Here is a 16,421-nt window from a genome sequence, read left to right as displayed (position 1 = left end):
TCTCGTTTCTTTGAAGTTTGGAAGCTTATTTCTTCCTTTTGTTTCAAATCATTGCTTTGAGTCCTGGTTTCCTTCCTGTCACTGTTGGTTCCCTAAATATTTTGATTTATTTAATTTTGGGTATCTTTCATTTGTGTTTTCCATTTTTTGACCAAGCTCAATCAGTTCTGTGAGGATTTTGATTACCAGGGCTTTAAATTCTCTGTCAGATAGGTTGGCTATCTCCTCATTGCTTAGCTTTCTTTCTGAAGTTTTGCTCTGTTCTTTCATTGGGCCCTATTTCTTTGTCTTGGTGCACCTGATAAGTTGTAAGGGGGTGGGGCCTTAGGCATTCACCCAGGGCAACCTTCTTTGCTGTGCTGAGGCGCTGCCTGTGGGGGAGGGGCCAGAGAGGGAACAGTGCAGCTTACCTGCTCTGCTCTAGCCCACTTTCCAACAAACATGAGACTGGGAGTTTCTCCCACTGTGGCGACCTCTGTAGTCCACAGTCAGCTCTGAGTCTGTTTCCCATTCAACCAGCCCCACCTGCATGGTCCGTTGCTTTGCTGAGGATTCTTACCTATCTGGTTGGTCTGGTTGACTGTTTCTTTAATTCCTTGGTTGTCAGAGTTCCATGCAGTTTGACTTTCTGGCACTTCTGGTTGTTTGTTGATTTTAGATTGGTTATTATCTTCCTTTTGGTTATGCGAGGAAGTGAAAGGTTTCTACCTACACCTCCATCTTAGCTGGAACTCCGGTTTAGACTGTTAACATTAGATATGACCCCAAGTGATGCATAAAATAAAATATTAAGGCACCCAGATGAGATAAAACATATGAAAGAATTTGTGTCAGTTCTGGTCCTACCCACAAAGGAGCCCAGAGACCTGTCTCTGACCCTTCAGTTCTTTTTTTTCTTTTAATAAGATCTTATTTATTTATTTTTAGAGAGAGGGGAAGGGAGGGAGAGAGGGAGAAACATCAATATGTGGTAGATTCTGGCACGCCCCCTACTGGGGACCTGGCCCTCAAATGAGGCATGTGCCCTGACTAGGAATTGAACCGATGACCCTTTGGTTTGCAGGTGGGCACTCAATCCACTGAGCCACACCAGCCAGGGCAACCCTTCAGTTCTTGCAGAAACTGTGCAGAGCCTAACATCAGAACACTTTGAAAATCTGATCTTTCTTCACCACCTCAGCTATTTTCTTTCCTTCTCTTTCTTCTTGATTCTTTCTCTTTTATCTGGAAACTTCTTCACTTTGTCTTCTTTCTTGAAAGATATTTTCAGTAGATAAAGAATTTTGACTTCATGGTAGTTTTTCTGTTTGTTTGTTTTCCTAGCACTTTAAAGATATTCTATTATTTTCTGGCCTCCCTATTTTCTGATAAAAAATTCATAGTAATTCAAGTAATTGTCAATAGGAAATGTGTCATTTTCCCCTGGCTACTTTCAAGATTTTTTCTTTATCTTCATCAAATTGACTATAATGTGACTGGGTAGGTTGACTTTTTTCATATTTATCCTGTTAGATATGGCTGAAATTTTATATCTATCACCAAATTTAGAAAGCCTCAGTCATTATTTCTTGAAATGTTTTTTTCTGCCTGATTCCCTCCTCTCTTTCTAGGATTTCAATTACACATACTAACATCATCTCATAGGTCTCTGAGAATGTGTTTTTTAAAACATTTTTTTCTCTCTCTTCTTCAGGTCAGGTTGTTGCCACTGATCGATCTTCAAGGTCACTGACTCCATACTCTCATCTCCATTCAGCTGTTAATCCCATATAGTAAATTGTTTAGTTCAGATATTGTATTTTTCAGCTATAAAATTCCCAATGGGTTTTTAGATATATTTTCTATACCTCTGTGAGATTTCCTATCCTCTCATTAATTGCAAGCATTTTTCCTTTACTTCATTGAGCACAGTTACAATAGTTGCCTTAAAGTGCTTATCTAATAATTCCAGCATCTGGGTCTTCTCTGGGTTGACCTCTGGTTGGTTGCCTTTTCCTTTGAGAATGAGTCACATTTTCATGATTGTTCATGTGTCAAGTAGTGTTGGATGGTGTTCTAGACTTTGTGAATACCCTATTGTAAAGACTCCGGATTCTGTCAGAAGCCCCACACAGTTTTATTTTAGCGTGGACTTGACTTGGTTAGACTCAGACTGAAAACCGTCCCTGGCACATGTCCAGCGCAGTTCTTGCCTTCGGCCACTGGAAGTCCTCCCCACACACATGTGGTTCAGGGTCAGAGTTCACAGACATCTGGAGCTTCCTTTCCCTGCTTTCTCCCTTATGAGAATTGATTTTCACTTTCCACCCTGTCTATCCTTTGATCTTTTGGGCCAGAAAGATGCCGATTTTCTATCGGCTTCAGCCACTCCAGTCTCACCACTGGCAGCCTCCCTTCCCACCAGAGCCACAGAACCGGGACATGCCCGTCCCTTCATCCGAGTGCCAGTTGCTCACAATAAGCCCGGCTTGTCCCCCCACCCCCACCCAGAGCTTCCAGACTGCCATCGTTGCACTTTGTCCAGAGCGTGTGGTTTTGTGTGAGGGGGCTCTGCTGTGCCGCACCGGAGGTGGTGCATCCTCAATTCCATCCTCACTTCTCCTGCCCTCTTCCTGCCTTTTCCCTTCTCCCCTCATCATCTTGCCCTTGCTTCCTTCCCACTGTCTCCTTTTTTTTTTTTTTGTCTTTCCTTAATTGGGTCCTTTCCTTCATTTCTCTTTGCTTCCTTTTCCTCTCACTTCTTCTCACGTTCCCTCCTGTAACAACCACGCGCCCCCCATTAATGCCACCGCAAGGCAGCACAGCGGAACCCACCAGTAGCGGGTCCGCCGGGAGCGAGCCATCCCAGCAGTGTCTCCCTCCCCTCGGCAGTGTGAGGTGGTGGGCTCCCTGAAGGCCCTGCACAAGTTTGTCGACAGCTCCCAGCTGACCGCGGACCTCGAAGGCTCCTTCCCCTACAGCCACAGCGACTGGATCTGCCTCCGCAGGGTAAGGAGCCGCTCACAGCGGCTGCGTGCGCCACAGTCACCAAGGGGCTTCTCCTAAGGGGTGTTTTTACTCAGATCTAGTCTGTTGCTAACAACCACGTGGCACGGGCTTAAGAATGCCACTGAAATCCAGCCCTGGGCAGGGAGGGTGCTGCTCTGTGCTTCTGTGGACACCCAGAGGTCGCTGGGTGACCCCATGGCTGGCTTGCTACCTGGGATCAGTTTAAACATGGGAACTCACAGCTGCGTACTTCAGTGTCTGATAGAATGTGTCTGTATCGTCTCCTCTCAAACGCCAACAGAAGCTGGAGCCCTTTACCACAAACTGCCAGGACGCCATTGCTTTCCTACAAAGTTTAATTGGCTCCCTGAACACCCACAGGACCCTCAACACGGCACAGGTGAGTGCTCTCTATTTTACTTTACGTGACAGGTGGGAACAGAGAGCTCACTGACACTTGAAAGTGGATCTTTAGTTTCACTAAGTGGGGTTTTAGTTAGAAACTCTCCAGCCTTTTTGATTTGTAGTTCCCTTTCCATTAGCAAACAACTTCCAAAGCATCACTTCCTCCCCCTTGTGGCCAAGAAAATCCCACCCTCCCAGAAAGAGAAACAACACCACCACAGTCAATGCTATGACAGCAAGGCATGCGTGGTGGCTGCCGGGAGCAAGCAGTTCAAATACAGTACAGAGAAGGCCTGGCCGGAGGGACCGTGACAACCGGGAGCCGCCTCACGGGTGCCCGGGTGTGCTGCCCTCCAGACCCAGGTTCTCCTGCTGCCGAGTTTCACCTTCCCTCTGTCCCCTGCCCTTGAGTCTGCATCTCAGACTTCCCTCCCCTGAGGGGGGCATCTGGAATCTGCTGCCCACCCTCCTGCTAGGACTGGGTGGCCGGTGTGGCCATCCCAATGTGCTTTGAGTTTGAGTGGTGAAAGCCCGGTGTGGGCACACCTAATGCCGACCTAGCACTAGCCCCGGGAGGGCCTGCTTGGAGGAGGGGGTTCTGTGAATACTCCTCCCGCCCCGACAGGCGGTCGCCGAGTCCATCCGCAAGCACAAGGCCATCATGAAGCAAGTCCTGGAAGACGAGCTGCTGGTGGCCCTCCGCCTGGAGGGTGGCACTGTGCTGGCCCGGCTGAGGAGGGAAGAGCATGGGGCTGGCGAAGACGGCCGGTGAGTTGTCACGCTGGGGCAGGTTGGGGTGACGCCCGACTCCGTCACAGGCAGACCTCCATTCCTCTGACAGACATGCTTGATGGGACCAGAGCTTGTCTCTTTGGAAGACTCTGAGGAAAAACTAGCCCATTCCTTGGAGTGCTTAAGTGGAAGACAAAACTCATCATAGTGGGCTGTGGCTGGTGTGGCTCAGTGGATCCAACTGTGGAGCAAAGGGTCACTGGTTCGATTCCCAGTCAGGGCACGTGCCTGGGTTGCAGGCCAGGTTCTCTCCCTTTCTTTCTCCCTCCCTTCCCCTCTCACTAAAAATAAGTAAAACCTTAAACTCATTATAGGTCCTGACCAAGTGCTTCCTCCATCCTGGGGTGCTGCGTTTACCCCCCCCACATTTTCGGTCCCACCTCTGAGGTGCCTGTGTGTGTGTGCGGCCAGTAGGTGTCACCGCTAATGGGCATGTTCAATTTCCTGCTCTGGCTGCCCCATCCGGGCCCCATCTGGCACTTCTATTCTGTCAGACTCAAGGGACAAAAAATCAGTGCAGTTGTGTTTTTTAAGTAGGCTGTCACCAACATGTACCCCTAAGGGGATGGCCTGTGAACATACCATGCTCAAGGCGTGTCCCCCAACAGCTGCCTTCTCTTCCAGAGACAGCATTGAGGCTGCCTCCCGGCTGTACAACCAAGTGGACGAGGAGGTCCACAGGCTGGTCCTCACCTCCAACAGGTGTCTGCAGGAGCTGGAGAGTCTACGAGAACTGAGGACCCTTCAGGAGGAAGGCGACCAGGTCAGTGCCCTGGGAGAGAAGCGACCAGGTCAGCGTCTGGGAGGGAGGTGACCAGGTCAGTGCTCCAGAAAGGAGGTGGCTGACCGGGCCGTGCTCTGGGAGGGAAGTGACCAGGTCAGTGCTCCAGTCAGAGGGGCCAAATGAGAAAAGTATTTTAAACCTCTGCCTCTTGAAATAATCAGTGTTAACACTCGGTATGTTATAACCCAGACTTTTCTCCATGTATAGATGCATATAAATGCTTTTCAGAAGCTTGTACAGTCTTGTGCTGCATAATGACGGGGATATGTTCTGAGAAAATGTGTAGTCGGGTGATTTCATTGTTGGGAGAACATCACAGAGGCACTTACACAGACCTGAGTGCACAGCCCACTACACACCTAGACTAGGGTGCAGCCTACTGCCCCTGGGCTACCCGCCTGTCCAGCCTGCTGCTGTGCAAAACAAGGTGGGATTAAATCAATCACCAGAGAAAGTGATGCCATCCAGAGACAGTAAAATGAGATGTATGAAGCCAGCATAACACAGCTACTGTTTTACAGCAAACGTTTTTTGTAAGTAGAAAGAGTACACTCTAAAATCATGATCAACATGTAGGATAGTAAATACATAAATCAGCATAATCACTGATTATCATCAAGTATTATGGACTGTATGTACATAACTGTGTGCTGTACCCTTTGTGCAGTTGGCAGTTCCGTGGGTTTGTTTATGCCAGCATCACCACAAACAGTGTGCTGTGCTACGATGTTACCGTGGCTGCGACATCTCTAGGCGATAGGACTGTTTCCGCTCTGCCGTAACTGTATGGGACCACCTTCATATATGTGGTCTGTTGATGACTGAAACGTCATCATGCTGCCCGTGACTACATACTTTAAGTAAAATCCTTATTATGTTATAAGCCCCTATTTCCATGTAAATAATGTGACAACAAGAGCCTGCACAGCCAAGTATGTAGGGCAGAGTGAAGAGTGGTTGGAAATGTCTCTGGATCCTTGGGTTGTCAGGATGGGAGGATCGCCACCGTGAAGCAGGGGGTCCCTGGGGTGGCCATCAAGAATGGTGGGGTGTGGGCACTGTATTTTTCCCTCCGTGGTATCCCAACACCCAATCCCAGCTCCAGTCATGGGCCAGCGGGGGCACGGGCCAGGGTAGATGATGACCTGGCTGATCCAGGCTACAGGGCAGGGGCAGGGGACCGTCAGCACATCTGGGACAAGGCAGCAGTGGATGGGAGGCGAACCAGCTCCCCAGGTCCCTGGTGGGGGCGGCCTGGGGCTGAAGGGGCGGCCCTGCCTAGAGCACTGATGTCCCGTGGCTGCTTCTCTTCCTCCTCCTCCTCCGTCCTGTGGCGTCCCCTCTCTGTCCTTTGGGTCCCCTTTCTGTCTGTGGTCCCCTCTCTGTCATGGGGGTTCCTCTCTGTCCTGTGGGGTCTCCTCTCTGTCCTGTGCATCGCCTCTGTCCTGTTTTTCATACACCCAGTTTTCCTCTTAATTTTTCTGTGGTTTTGAGCAGAAGGCCCACCAGGACTTTCTGGAGAAAGGGATGGTGGGATGAAAATTTCTGAGATCTTGCCCATCTGACAATGTCTTTTTCCGCCTTCATATTTCACGGTAGCTTTAATTTCCCTCCCAGATTTTGGAGGCACTGTTTCCAAGCTTCATGCTTGGCAGGGGAGGAGTCCTCACCTCTTCTGCTCTCGCCCTTGGTCCGGGCCCTGTGTTTACTCACCGGATGCCTGTTCACCTCTGGTCTCTTCAGGGCACTTGGCCCCAGTGGCCCAGAGCCAGGGGTCCCTCCTTTGGCCGCCACGCCTCTCTGCCCTGGGATCTGTGGTCGTCTTTGGTGAGCTCTCCCCTTTTCTAGAATTCCACACTTCCCCCGGCTCACTAATTTTCTCTCCTGTTTTGTTTTCCCTTTTGTGTGTTTTTTTTTTGTTGTACTTTGAGTGTAGATTTTCTAAACTTGGTTTTCTAACCCTATGGACGTGTTTTTGCCTCTGCGATCACATTTTTAATTGCCACGGAGTTTTGTTTGGTTTCTGAATGTCTCTCCGCAGTGGATGGTGTCCTGCTGGATGTGCTCTCCTCACCCATCCACAGCCACCCCTCTCCCTGCTCAGGTCTCCCAGGGCCTCCCACTGTCTGCCCCTCCTGCCCAGCCCCACTGTTCCCCCATCTTTTATGGGTTAAAGGAGTTTTCTAAAGCTTTCATAGTGTTTCTAGAGGGAGCAAAGTGAGGTATGTCTTAATCTGCCTTCTTCACCCAATACTAAATATATTTTAACCTAAAAATAAGATTGTCCTATATACAGTGTATTTAATTTCTTTTCAACCTAAGAAGTGCGTGAACACTGTGGAAGAATAAGAAAAGAGAGGGTTTTTTACACAAGTGTGATCACACCTGCCGTGCACAGCCGTCTCTGACCTGCTTTGTCGGGCGAGCTGTGGGCTGGAGTGAGCGGCCTGCACCTCCCGGGCTCCACCCTGCTTTGTGCTGTTGTACAAGCATCACCACGCCTGCGCCCCTCACATTGTGTGACCGTTCACTGTGGACAGATTCCTCAACTCAGGATGGCAGAGCGGAGCTCGCATAGTTTGAGGTTTTCACATATTTGGCAAGCAGCCCGTCAGCCTGCCCCGCCAAGACCGGGGCCTCCCTCACCTGGTGGACAGAAGCTCAGGATCTCACCAGGGTTTGCCTTCGGGATTTTCTTTTAATGCTGCAGTCAACCTTTGTCTCCATAAATGTGTGGGTTATTTTTATTTACCCTCTAATAAGTTGCATTTTCTTGCACTTGGCCAACTTCTCTACTGTTTGTAACAGTTTCATTGTATCACTTCTATTGATCCTTTGATCATGTTGCAAATAATCCCCCCCCCCCCGTTTGTAATCCATCCTGTAACTTTGCTTATGATTTAAATGGGCTTCTCTACTTTAAGGTTACAGAACAACTAATATATTCCATCATAAGACTCTTATGATTTGAATATTCCCATTTAAATCTTCAAAGCAACTAGAATTTCCTTTTTTCCTGAGTTTGGAGGGTGCTCTCCACTGCTCCCTGAGGTTCTCCGCTCCCCTGGCTGTTCCCCACTCCCCCACCCGGCGGCTCTGGGGTGGCCAGTGCTTCCTCACAAAAGTCCCGTCTCAGTGTTTCCTGTCCCGACTCTCACAACAAACACCATGCACTCTGATTTCTCTCCTCTGCCTGTACATCTGGGACCCCCAAATTCGTGAAGTCCTGAGGTCATCGGTGCAGCCCAGGGACACCATTCTTAATGACAGACCTCTCTTCTTGGGCACCAAACAGCCAGGGGTCTCTGGCATTGCTCTCCAACGAGAACTGTGTGAGAAAGTGAAGCATTTCCCTATGACGTGCTCACTATGAGCCAGTGATACTGCCACAGGATTTGTCTGTAAAGTGAAATCCTGGACCCTGTGACACTGTGAGGTCGGGCAGGGCTGCTGTCCGCACCTCTGTCACTCCCAGGCAGCCCCTGGGTGTCCAAGCACCACCAGCCGGAAGAATATCTCTGGGGTACATTTAGCATGGAAAGAAGTTTCCAAACTGAAAATTCTAGACCTATGTTTCAGTGATCCTAATTTCCATTTCCAAACAACGAAAGTGGTCATACACTGGAGCCTTCATTGTGACCCTCGCTGCTGTGCAGTAACTCGTGAAATGTCCCAGTAAGATGCAGTGTTTGCCTGGGGATGAGGCCTGCCATCTGCGGGAACGGGCTCCAGCCCCTGAGCTGCGTCGGACGCCTCTGTCGTCCTGCAAATGTCAGGGCCAGACCCCTTCACACGCTTGAAAGTAAAACCTTCTTTTCCTGTGTAGATCAGATCTTGGTTTGAAAAAGAGCAAAAGAAGTTCCTGGGCCCTTTGGAGCTGCTCTGTGCTGAGAAGGTGAAGCCGCAGCAGCAGGAGCTGTGGGCCCGGTCTGCGGTGGGTGAGGTCCAGCCCTCGCTCGGAAACCCCGGAGTAAGTGCCTCGCTTGTGCTGATGGTCGGTTCCTTGGGCTATAGCAGTGTTGTCAGAAAGGACGGCTGCTGATGAAGAATGACTCACAGGACAGGGAGGAAACAGTGGGAGACTTCGGGAGGCGTCTGAGCCAGGCTGAGTGGAGAGAGGGAGCGCTGGCCCCGTGCACTCACCAGTCCCCGTTCTGAGAGGTGATGAGGGCCTGCAGAGTTCCTCTGGGAGCCTGTGCTGCCTGTGTCCTTTACTCCTCAGACAGTGAGCACTGCCCCCTGCAGGTCTGGGCAAGCAGAGCACCGGGGCTGCAGGCCAACATGCCCTTCAGACCATGCCCCTGGCTCTCAGTCCACTTACCATCAAAGACCCCACAGTAATTGCCATAGTACAGCACATACCTGCGACCTCACCAGCACCCTAGACTTGCCTAGCCATTGGGGAGCCTGGGGCCAGAGCCCTCTGGAGCACAGCCCCTCTAGACAGAATCCGAGGGGTCAGGGAAGGTCAGCATAGGCCAGGGCAGGGGTAAGATTCTCTGCCCTGCCCTCTCTGGGGCTTCCACACCAGGTAGAGATGGGGAATAACTGATTTCACAGCATCCCGTGGTCCTGGGATGCCCTCATGGTACCCTTGGGGGCTGTGGCGGATATGTCTGCCCTGTGGGTGAGTCCAGATGGCAGCTGCTGCCAAGTGCTAAGGGGTGTTCCTCTCACTGTGGCCTCCTGGCTCACCCTGATGCTTGACTTGGCACCCAGGTGGCAGAACAAGCCTGTCCTGAGTTCGCCTGAGCCACTCACTGGCCACATGACATGGGCGGGGCCCAGAAAGGCATCCGGCCTTGCGAGCCCTTCGCCGGACTGACCAGGGCTCTCCTTCACTGCACAGGTGGACGGGGCGACACTGCATTGCTGTGAGTGTCCGAAGCGCCTAGGCCCGGAGCTGGTGGCCGAGCATTTGAGGAGAGGTTGCCAGGAGGCCCTGGGGGAGCCTGCGAACATGGCGGTGTTGGGCCTGGGTGGCCAGCAGGCCCTGAGGCAGTGGCACGCCTTGAGGCTACAGTGCCAGCAGGCCCACCTCCACTCCCACGAGGCCCTTTCTGAGTCTGCTGCAGACCCCAGTGCCCCACCTCTGGACCAGAGCCCCTTGCAGCTCGAGCTTGTCCAGGGGGCCGAGATGAGGCACAGTGAGGCACCCTGGGTCCCCCTCACTGACCCCGAGGGCCGCACTGGGGAGTGGGCACGACTGGTGTCCAGCCTCCCTAGGCAAATCGCTCCGTGTGGGCAGGAGGGTGAGCACCTGGACCCAGGTATGCACACCCCAGACGACGGCTCCACTTGCTCCTTGGAGCCCACCCAGACCCCCATCATCCACCACAGGAAACATCCTGTGAAGAAAATTATGAAGAAAACACTAAGCTTCGAGATTCCACAGCTGGACAGTGGCCCCAGGGACTCCCAATGGCCAGGCCACACTGGGGTCTTCATCAAAGGCCTGGAGGTGACCAGCACCATGGCCTCAGAGAAGAAGCCCTCACCGAGGCCGCATGCGGAAAGCCCCCCAGTCGCTCTGAGCCGGAGCCTGTCTTCCCCCTCCAGGATCCACCCCTGTGAGGAGGACCGGAGGAGACCAGCAGGAAGGTAAGGTGGACGCCCCTGCAGCCTCAGGGTGTAGCGTTCAGTGGGGATCTAGACATGCAAAGCCATTAAATGCGCAACCGCAGAACGGAAAGTCCACGGCTCTCCCTCTAGGCTGCCCTGCTGGGCCCGGCCCAGGCAGACTCGCATTTGATCTTAAACTACATGTTAGTTACCTGCAGCATTCAGGACAGGCTCATTGACAGCTACTTCCTTTTTCATGGAGTGTGGTGACCTGGTATGCCCACTCTGAAGGGTAAACAACCAAGTCCAGTTATTTGGAACCCATTTGTTGAAAATGACAGTAAGCAAATCAAGCCCACAATATGAAGAAATTACCTAAAGAATTGCTTTTTAAAAAAAGTCTCTAAGTGCTGTGGTAAGAAGTGTGTGCCCATTTATTCATTGCCCAAATGAAGATAGATGTCCGTTTTAATTTGTCTTTGAGATGTTTGCAAAAATGATACTTTTTATTAATCGTTTAAAGTAGTAGGAACTCTGTCCATCCCTAATGCCAGAGAGGACACCGGCCTGGTGTCAGCCCCTCTCTGCTGCTGGCCACATTTACAGCAATTGTGGTGGCCTGGAGGTGGGGTGCCCTCATTTATTAGCTGGTTTGTTACCCTGTTTTCTCCTCATGCAGAGCAACTTTAATCTGAGCTGAGATGGTTACATAATACTCTTCTGAAACACACCTCTAAGTTTCAAAACCTTGGGCAGTTACAATGTCCTTTGTTGAAGGTAAAGGTTTCATTTGTGCAGCGGGGAAACAGCAGGGGTCTTCCCCGTGGGCTGGAATCCATGGGCAGGCGGCAGAGGGTCACGTGGGTTTGTGGATGACCTTCCAGTTCCACTGTGCTCACACAGAAAGTTCCAGGGCAACAGAACAAAGGGGTGGAGGCATCCACTCGCCAGAGCTTCCCCTGGTCACTCAGAGTGGACATCCTGGGTCAGGAAGGGAGCAAGGTTGGAAAGCTGTTTTACCTTTGCCCCTGGGGACAGGTCCCCTCTCCCACTGTTCACAGGCCACAGACCCACCACCCCAAGGTCTGATAGTGAGGAGCCTACCACGCACCCCAAAAGGGAGCGAGTCCTCCTCAAACTCCAGGGCCCTGGGGTTGGGGTGTGGGAGAGATCACTAAACCAAATCCATCTTTCCTGAACACCCAGACCTGCCAGGTGTCCAGAGTGAGCCACTGTCACCTCCTGAAGTTTCCCGCAGTCATTCCCCCAGAAGTTTCTGGCTATTACGGCTTCAGGAGTGAATTTCCATTTATTTGGTCCAAATCCTCAGACTACTCTCATGTTAACTTTGTGTCTTTGTCGTTAAGGAGGACACTTGTTTTCGTGAGTGTTGATGAGAGGCGATTCTCCACAGCCTGTGCTGTGAACTAGGGGCTCCTCCAGGCCCCCCAGCAGCAGGCACCCCGGCCAGATGTGCTGTGTGCTTAGAAGCAACAAGTGTTTGTGAAATCTGTTATGTGGGGAGGAAATCCGTAAGGGTCGTGTTCTCCAGGCCTGTAGTAGACAGGATGTAGTCAGAAGCATTTCTGACCACATGTGTGTGTCCCGTGGTGATTTGCTTTTAATTTTTTTCCAAATTAAAAAAAAAAAGTAAAGACAAATAATGGCAGAAAAATTTGGCAGCTGCCATTAGTGTTATTAGGACTGAGTAATTTAAGGAAGTTCGCAATGGGTTATACTACCAAGTAGGGGAGAAAAGCAGTGTGCCTCGTTATTAGCAGGGGGAAGGCCAGGTCACCAGCAGACCTCTTCTTGGTACCCTGATCTTCCAGTTGACTGGTGACATGTACATGCTAGCATGCCACATGGGAAGGAGCCCCAGGAGACCTTGGCCGGGTGGGAGGAGGTGTCTGTCCCCCACTCCCTGTATCACCCCCAGTCCTCCCACTACCTGCTGCCCATCTCCTCACTGTCCTGGGTGGGACATCACTACAGTTTAAAGCTGCTTTTTCAGCAATAGCTTCTGGTAGGTTAGGAGTCGGGGTGCATCGGAAACCCGTCTTCTCGTGAAGCTCCAGCACAGCCTTGCTTGCACAGGGCTCACGGCTGCGTGCCCGGCCTCCTGGCTGCTGCAGCTGCCACCACTGAAGCAGGCGCTGGTCAGGCTGCCCGGAAACGAGAACCCGCAGGCGTCCGTTTGGTCCGGGAGACTGCACATCTCTCCTCTTCCGTTTCCAAATCCATCTGGGAAGGCCACAACCAATAACGTGGAAACATTTCATACAGGACGCACCCCTCCCCTGTACCTCTCACCTTCTCTTACTCGACATCAGGAGAGCAGCTCCAGGTAGCTGTGAGCGTGACTCCTGTGTGGGGCCACCCGGCGCTCCTCACAGCGGCAGACAGACCCCTTCGCTGTGCGTCTCCCGTCCGCGCGCCGTCGTGTTTGTCCCTCAGCGTCCCGTCCGCTCTCTGTGTCTTCCAGCCGCCGCCTGCAGCACATAATGGCCGAGATGATCTCCACGGAGAGGGAGTATGTTAGGTCCTTAGGATATGTCGTCGACAACTATTTTCCAGAGATGGAAAGAGCGGACCTGCCGCAGGACCTGCGAGGGAAGCGCAGCGTCATTTTCGGGAACCTGGAGCAGCTCCACAACTTCCACCGCCACCACTTCCTCACGGAGCTGGAGCGCTGCTGGCGCGGGCCGCTGGCTGTGGGGCGTGTGTTTCCTGAAACACGTAAGTGCCCCCACGCGGCGGGCAGGGGTGACTTCGGCCCAGTCCGCCCACACGTCAGGCCGTCGGGAGCCGGCCTTCTGGGCTTGGGAAACGTGTCCCTGGCCGCACACCAAGGCCTGTGAACACACAGGTGCCCAGAACAGTGAGCTGACAGCTCTGGACGCGGTCCTCATGGCATCACCTTGTTGCCATCACATCCATGGCGGGGGACTTCCCGCCATCACAGTCCATGGTATCGGCTGCCCCGCTTCCCCACCTCTCAAGCCGAGTTGGCCAGAAGGAGCTTCCGAAATCAGCTTGTTCCCTGCACTAGGAAGCCCACCTGGTCCCTTCATGATCTTCCTGCCCGAGGCCCGCCCAGCTCCCCTTCCAGGCGGACCCCAGGACCAGCCTGGCGAGCGCTGAGGGAGTCTGGTTGGGGCGTACAGACTGGCTGGGGGAGAGCTGCCCTCCCTTGCTCAGGCTCCTCTCCACCCCAAGCAAGGACCAGCTCCCTGTCGGGGCCCCTCATGAAAGCTTAAGTCACTCTAAAAAGAAGATTCTTTCAGCAAGTAGGTGCCAGGCACGGCTGTAGGCACTAGGCACTCAAGTGGCTCTGTGCCGTGGGCAGGGGACACGCTGGCCTCAGGGTCATTAAATATAAGTAACCACAAGAAAACACTGTGGGTAACAGAAAGCCCACAGTAAAAGTCTTTTCAGCTATTTTTAAGGGGTGCTTTAGCCATAAGGTGCAACTTGTATGTGGGTTTATACTGACAGTGGTTGTGAGAATTTTAAATGTTTAGACAGCTTTGGTTCTTCACCCTTACAACTTTCAGCACTCCCCAGGCCCCTCCCCAGCCTTTGTAGCTAAGACCCATCCAGAATGCTGGCACTGCCCCGGGGACACCCACTGTCCTGGGGAAGCTGAGGTGGTCCTGGTGCAGCACTGCACCCTTTTCTCATGGCCACAGCGAGAACTGTGCTGCGGGGCTGGGGCCACAACACAGGTGCTGACCAGCCCAGCTCAGGTGCGCTGTGCCCTCTCCTTTGCAGGAAGAACAGTTTGGCATGTACGTGCTCTACAGCAAGAACAAGCCCCAGTCGGACGCCCTGCTCTGCAGCCATGGCCACGCCTTCTTCAAGGTCATCCCCCTGCCTGTGAGCCTGCCGCACCTCCCCTGCCCTGGCCCAAGCTGACCCTGTCCCTCGGCCCTTGCAGGACAAGCAGCGGGCGCTGGGTGACAAGATGGACCTGGCCTCCTACCTGCTAAAGCCCGTGCAGCGCATGGGCAAGTACGCACTGCTGCTCCAGGACCTGGTCAAGGAGGCCAGACGCTGCCCTGCCCGCGAGCAGGAGCTGGGCGAGCTGAAGGCCGCCGAGGACATGCTCCGCTTCCAGCTGCGCCACGGCAACGACCTGCTGGCCATGGACGCTGTCCGAGGCTGCAACGTAAGTGCCCCAGGGCCCCGAAAGGCTCTCTCTGGGTCAGGGCTTTGGGTTGGTCAAGGGAAAGGACGTGTCTGGGGACAGGAGCACAGAACTTGTCTTTAGGAATGTCCCCGAAGCTTAGACCTCCTGGTGCCCCCACCCTAGGGGGAGAGGAGAGCAGAGTGGAGCTCAGTGTCCAGCTTTGGAGCAGCAGCTGCAGGGCGTGAGAATCTGCTTACTGGGGCTGTTGTAAAACAACTGAACGCATGAAAGTTGTGCTGGGCCATCGGGCTTGGGGCCCGGCCTACCAGTTTATAGGCTGGTCTCTGCTGGGGATGGAGGCCAGGCATCCATACCCCCAACATGGTGGCATGGCAGGACTGCACGGGCAGGAAGAGGACACCCCTTCTCAGGCAGGACCCCTTGTCTCTGATGGTAAGGCGGATGGCTACAGAATTTCTAGGTCACAATGAATGTCCCCACATGGGGCATTTATACACAGTGACTGAGACTCCGGCACTTTGACAAAGGGGTTTCTGTTAAAACAAGCAAAAGGGCTATGAAGTGGGAAGTTAAATAAAACTGAACACAGGGTTTTACGGTAATATCCATGCAGACGAGCAGGAGTGTGGGCACGAGGGAAGCTCACCCGAAGGGTTTGCACCCAATTCCAATGTGCAAACCCTCTTTTGGTTTCCCCCTACACGTCGAAGCGATTCTTGGGCACCAGCTGGATGTCCTGCAGTTCAGCTCACTTCTGATACCTTCCGCCCTTCGATGGCATCAGGCCCCACAGGTTAAGGGCTCAGTCCCACAGGACTCCCTCCACCCCACTTCAGATGCCAATTGCAAGTGCAGGTTGTCACGTGTCCTTCTGACCAATCAACTGTAGATGGGGGTTCCCACAACCCCCTCCTGGGTTCCCTTAATTGGCAAGAGCAGCTCACAGAACTCAGGGCAACACCTCGCTTACTGGACTACCGGTTTATTATAAAGAATACCGTTCAGGGACAGTCGGCTGGGAGAGATGCGCAGGACGAGGTGTGGAGAAAGGGTGCAGAGCATCCCCACGTCTTCACCGAAAGAGCTCTGCAAACCCGTCTTTGGGGAGTTTTGTGGAGGCCTCATTGCATAGGTGTGATGGATTGGATCATTGGCCTTTGTGTTGACTCAGCATGCAGCCCCTCCCTCTCCAAAGGTCAGGGTGGGATCAGATCAAACCCAGTGGTCCCTGAGGGCGGCCTCCTCCATCCGCAGGTGAATTTGAAGGAGCAGGGGCAGCTGAGGTGCCGGGATGAGTTCATCGTCTGCTGTGGAAGAAAGAAGTATCTGCGGCACGTCTTCCTTTTCGATGACCTCCTTCTGTTTAGTAAGACCAGAAAGGTGGAGGGAGGCTACGACATCTACACCTACAAGCAGTCCTTCAAGGTAACGCGCCTGCCTTGTGCCTCATGCCTCGTGCCTCTGGGGTCAGGCCAGTCCCCTGTGGATGAGAAGGGACCACATATTTGTTCTTTCCTGTGGTTCTTTGGCTGAATCGTAAAAACTTCAGACTCCAAAGCATCTGGGCTGTCCGTGTGCTGGTTCAGTGACTGGAAAACCTGAGAGGCCCTCCCCTTAGTGGGTTTTGGGTGGCCCTCCTGCCCTAAAGGAGGCTCTGAGGGTAAAGAGTTTCTGGGGCTCCTGGGAGCAGCCCACACCCAAATCCCTGACCTGCCAGCACCAAGGAACACATCAGAG

At 52.8% G+C, this 16,421-nt stretch overlaps 1 protein-coding gene across 1 annotated transcript in view; it reads left to right on the top strand.

Moving 5' to 3' along the window:
* Positions 1 to 16,421, top strand: part of PLEKHG4B (pleckstrin homology and RhoGEF domain containing G4B) — an 84,299-nt gene that overhangs the window by 59,148 nt on the left and 8,730 nt on the right. The window contains 11 exon segments of the mRNA XM_036020308.1: positions 2,872 to 2,988; positions 3,290 to 3,388; positions 4,019 to 4,161; positions 4,810 to 4,948; positions 8,796 to 8,939; positions 9,819 to 10,570; positions 13,017 to 13,254; positions 13,256 to 13,270; positions 14,306 to 14,395; positions 14,472 to 14,702; positions 15,939 to 16,109. Of these exon segments, the coding sequence (XP_035876201.1) occupies positions 2,872 to 2,988; positions 3,290 to 3,388; positions 4,019 to 4,161; positions 4,810 to 4,948; positions 8,796 to 8,939; positions 9,819 to 10,570; positions 13,017 to 13,254; positions 13,256 to 13,270; positions 14,306 to 14,395; positions 14,472 to 14,702; positions 15,939 to 16,109 (2,139 nt within the window).

This window comes from Phyllostomus discolor, chromosome 3 (genome assembly GCF_004126475.2).
Source record: "Phyllostomus discolor isolate MPI-MPIP mPhyDis1 chromosome 3, mPhyDis1.pri.v3, whole genome shotgun sequence".
NCBI lineage: Eukaryota > Metazoa > Chordata > Mammalia > Chiroptera > Phyllostomidae > Phyllostomus > Phyllostomus discolor.
Note: the sequence above shows the minus strand (reverse complement) of the source record. Positions and strands in the feature narration are given on the sequence as shown.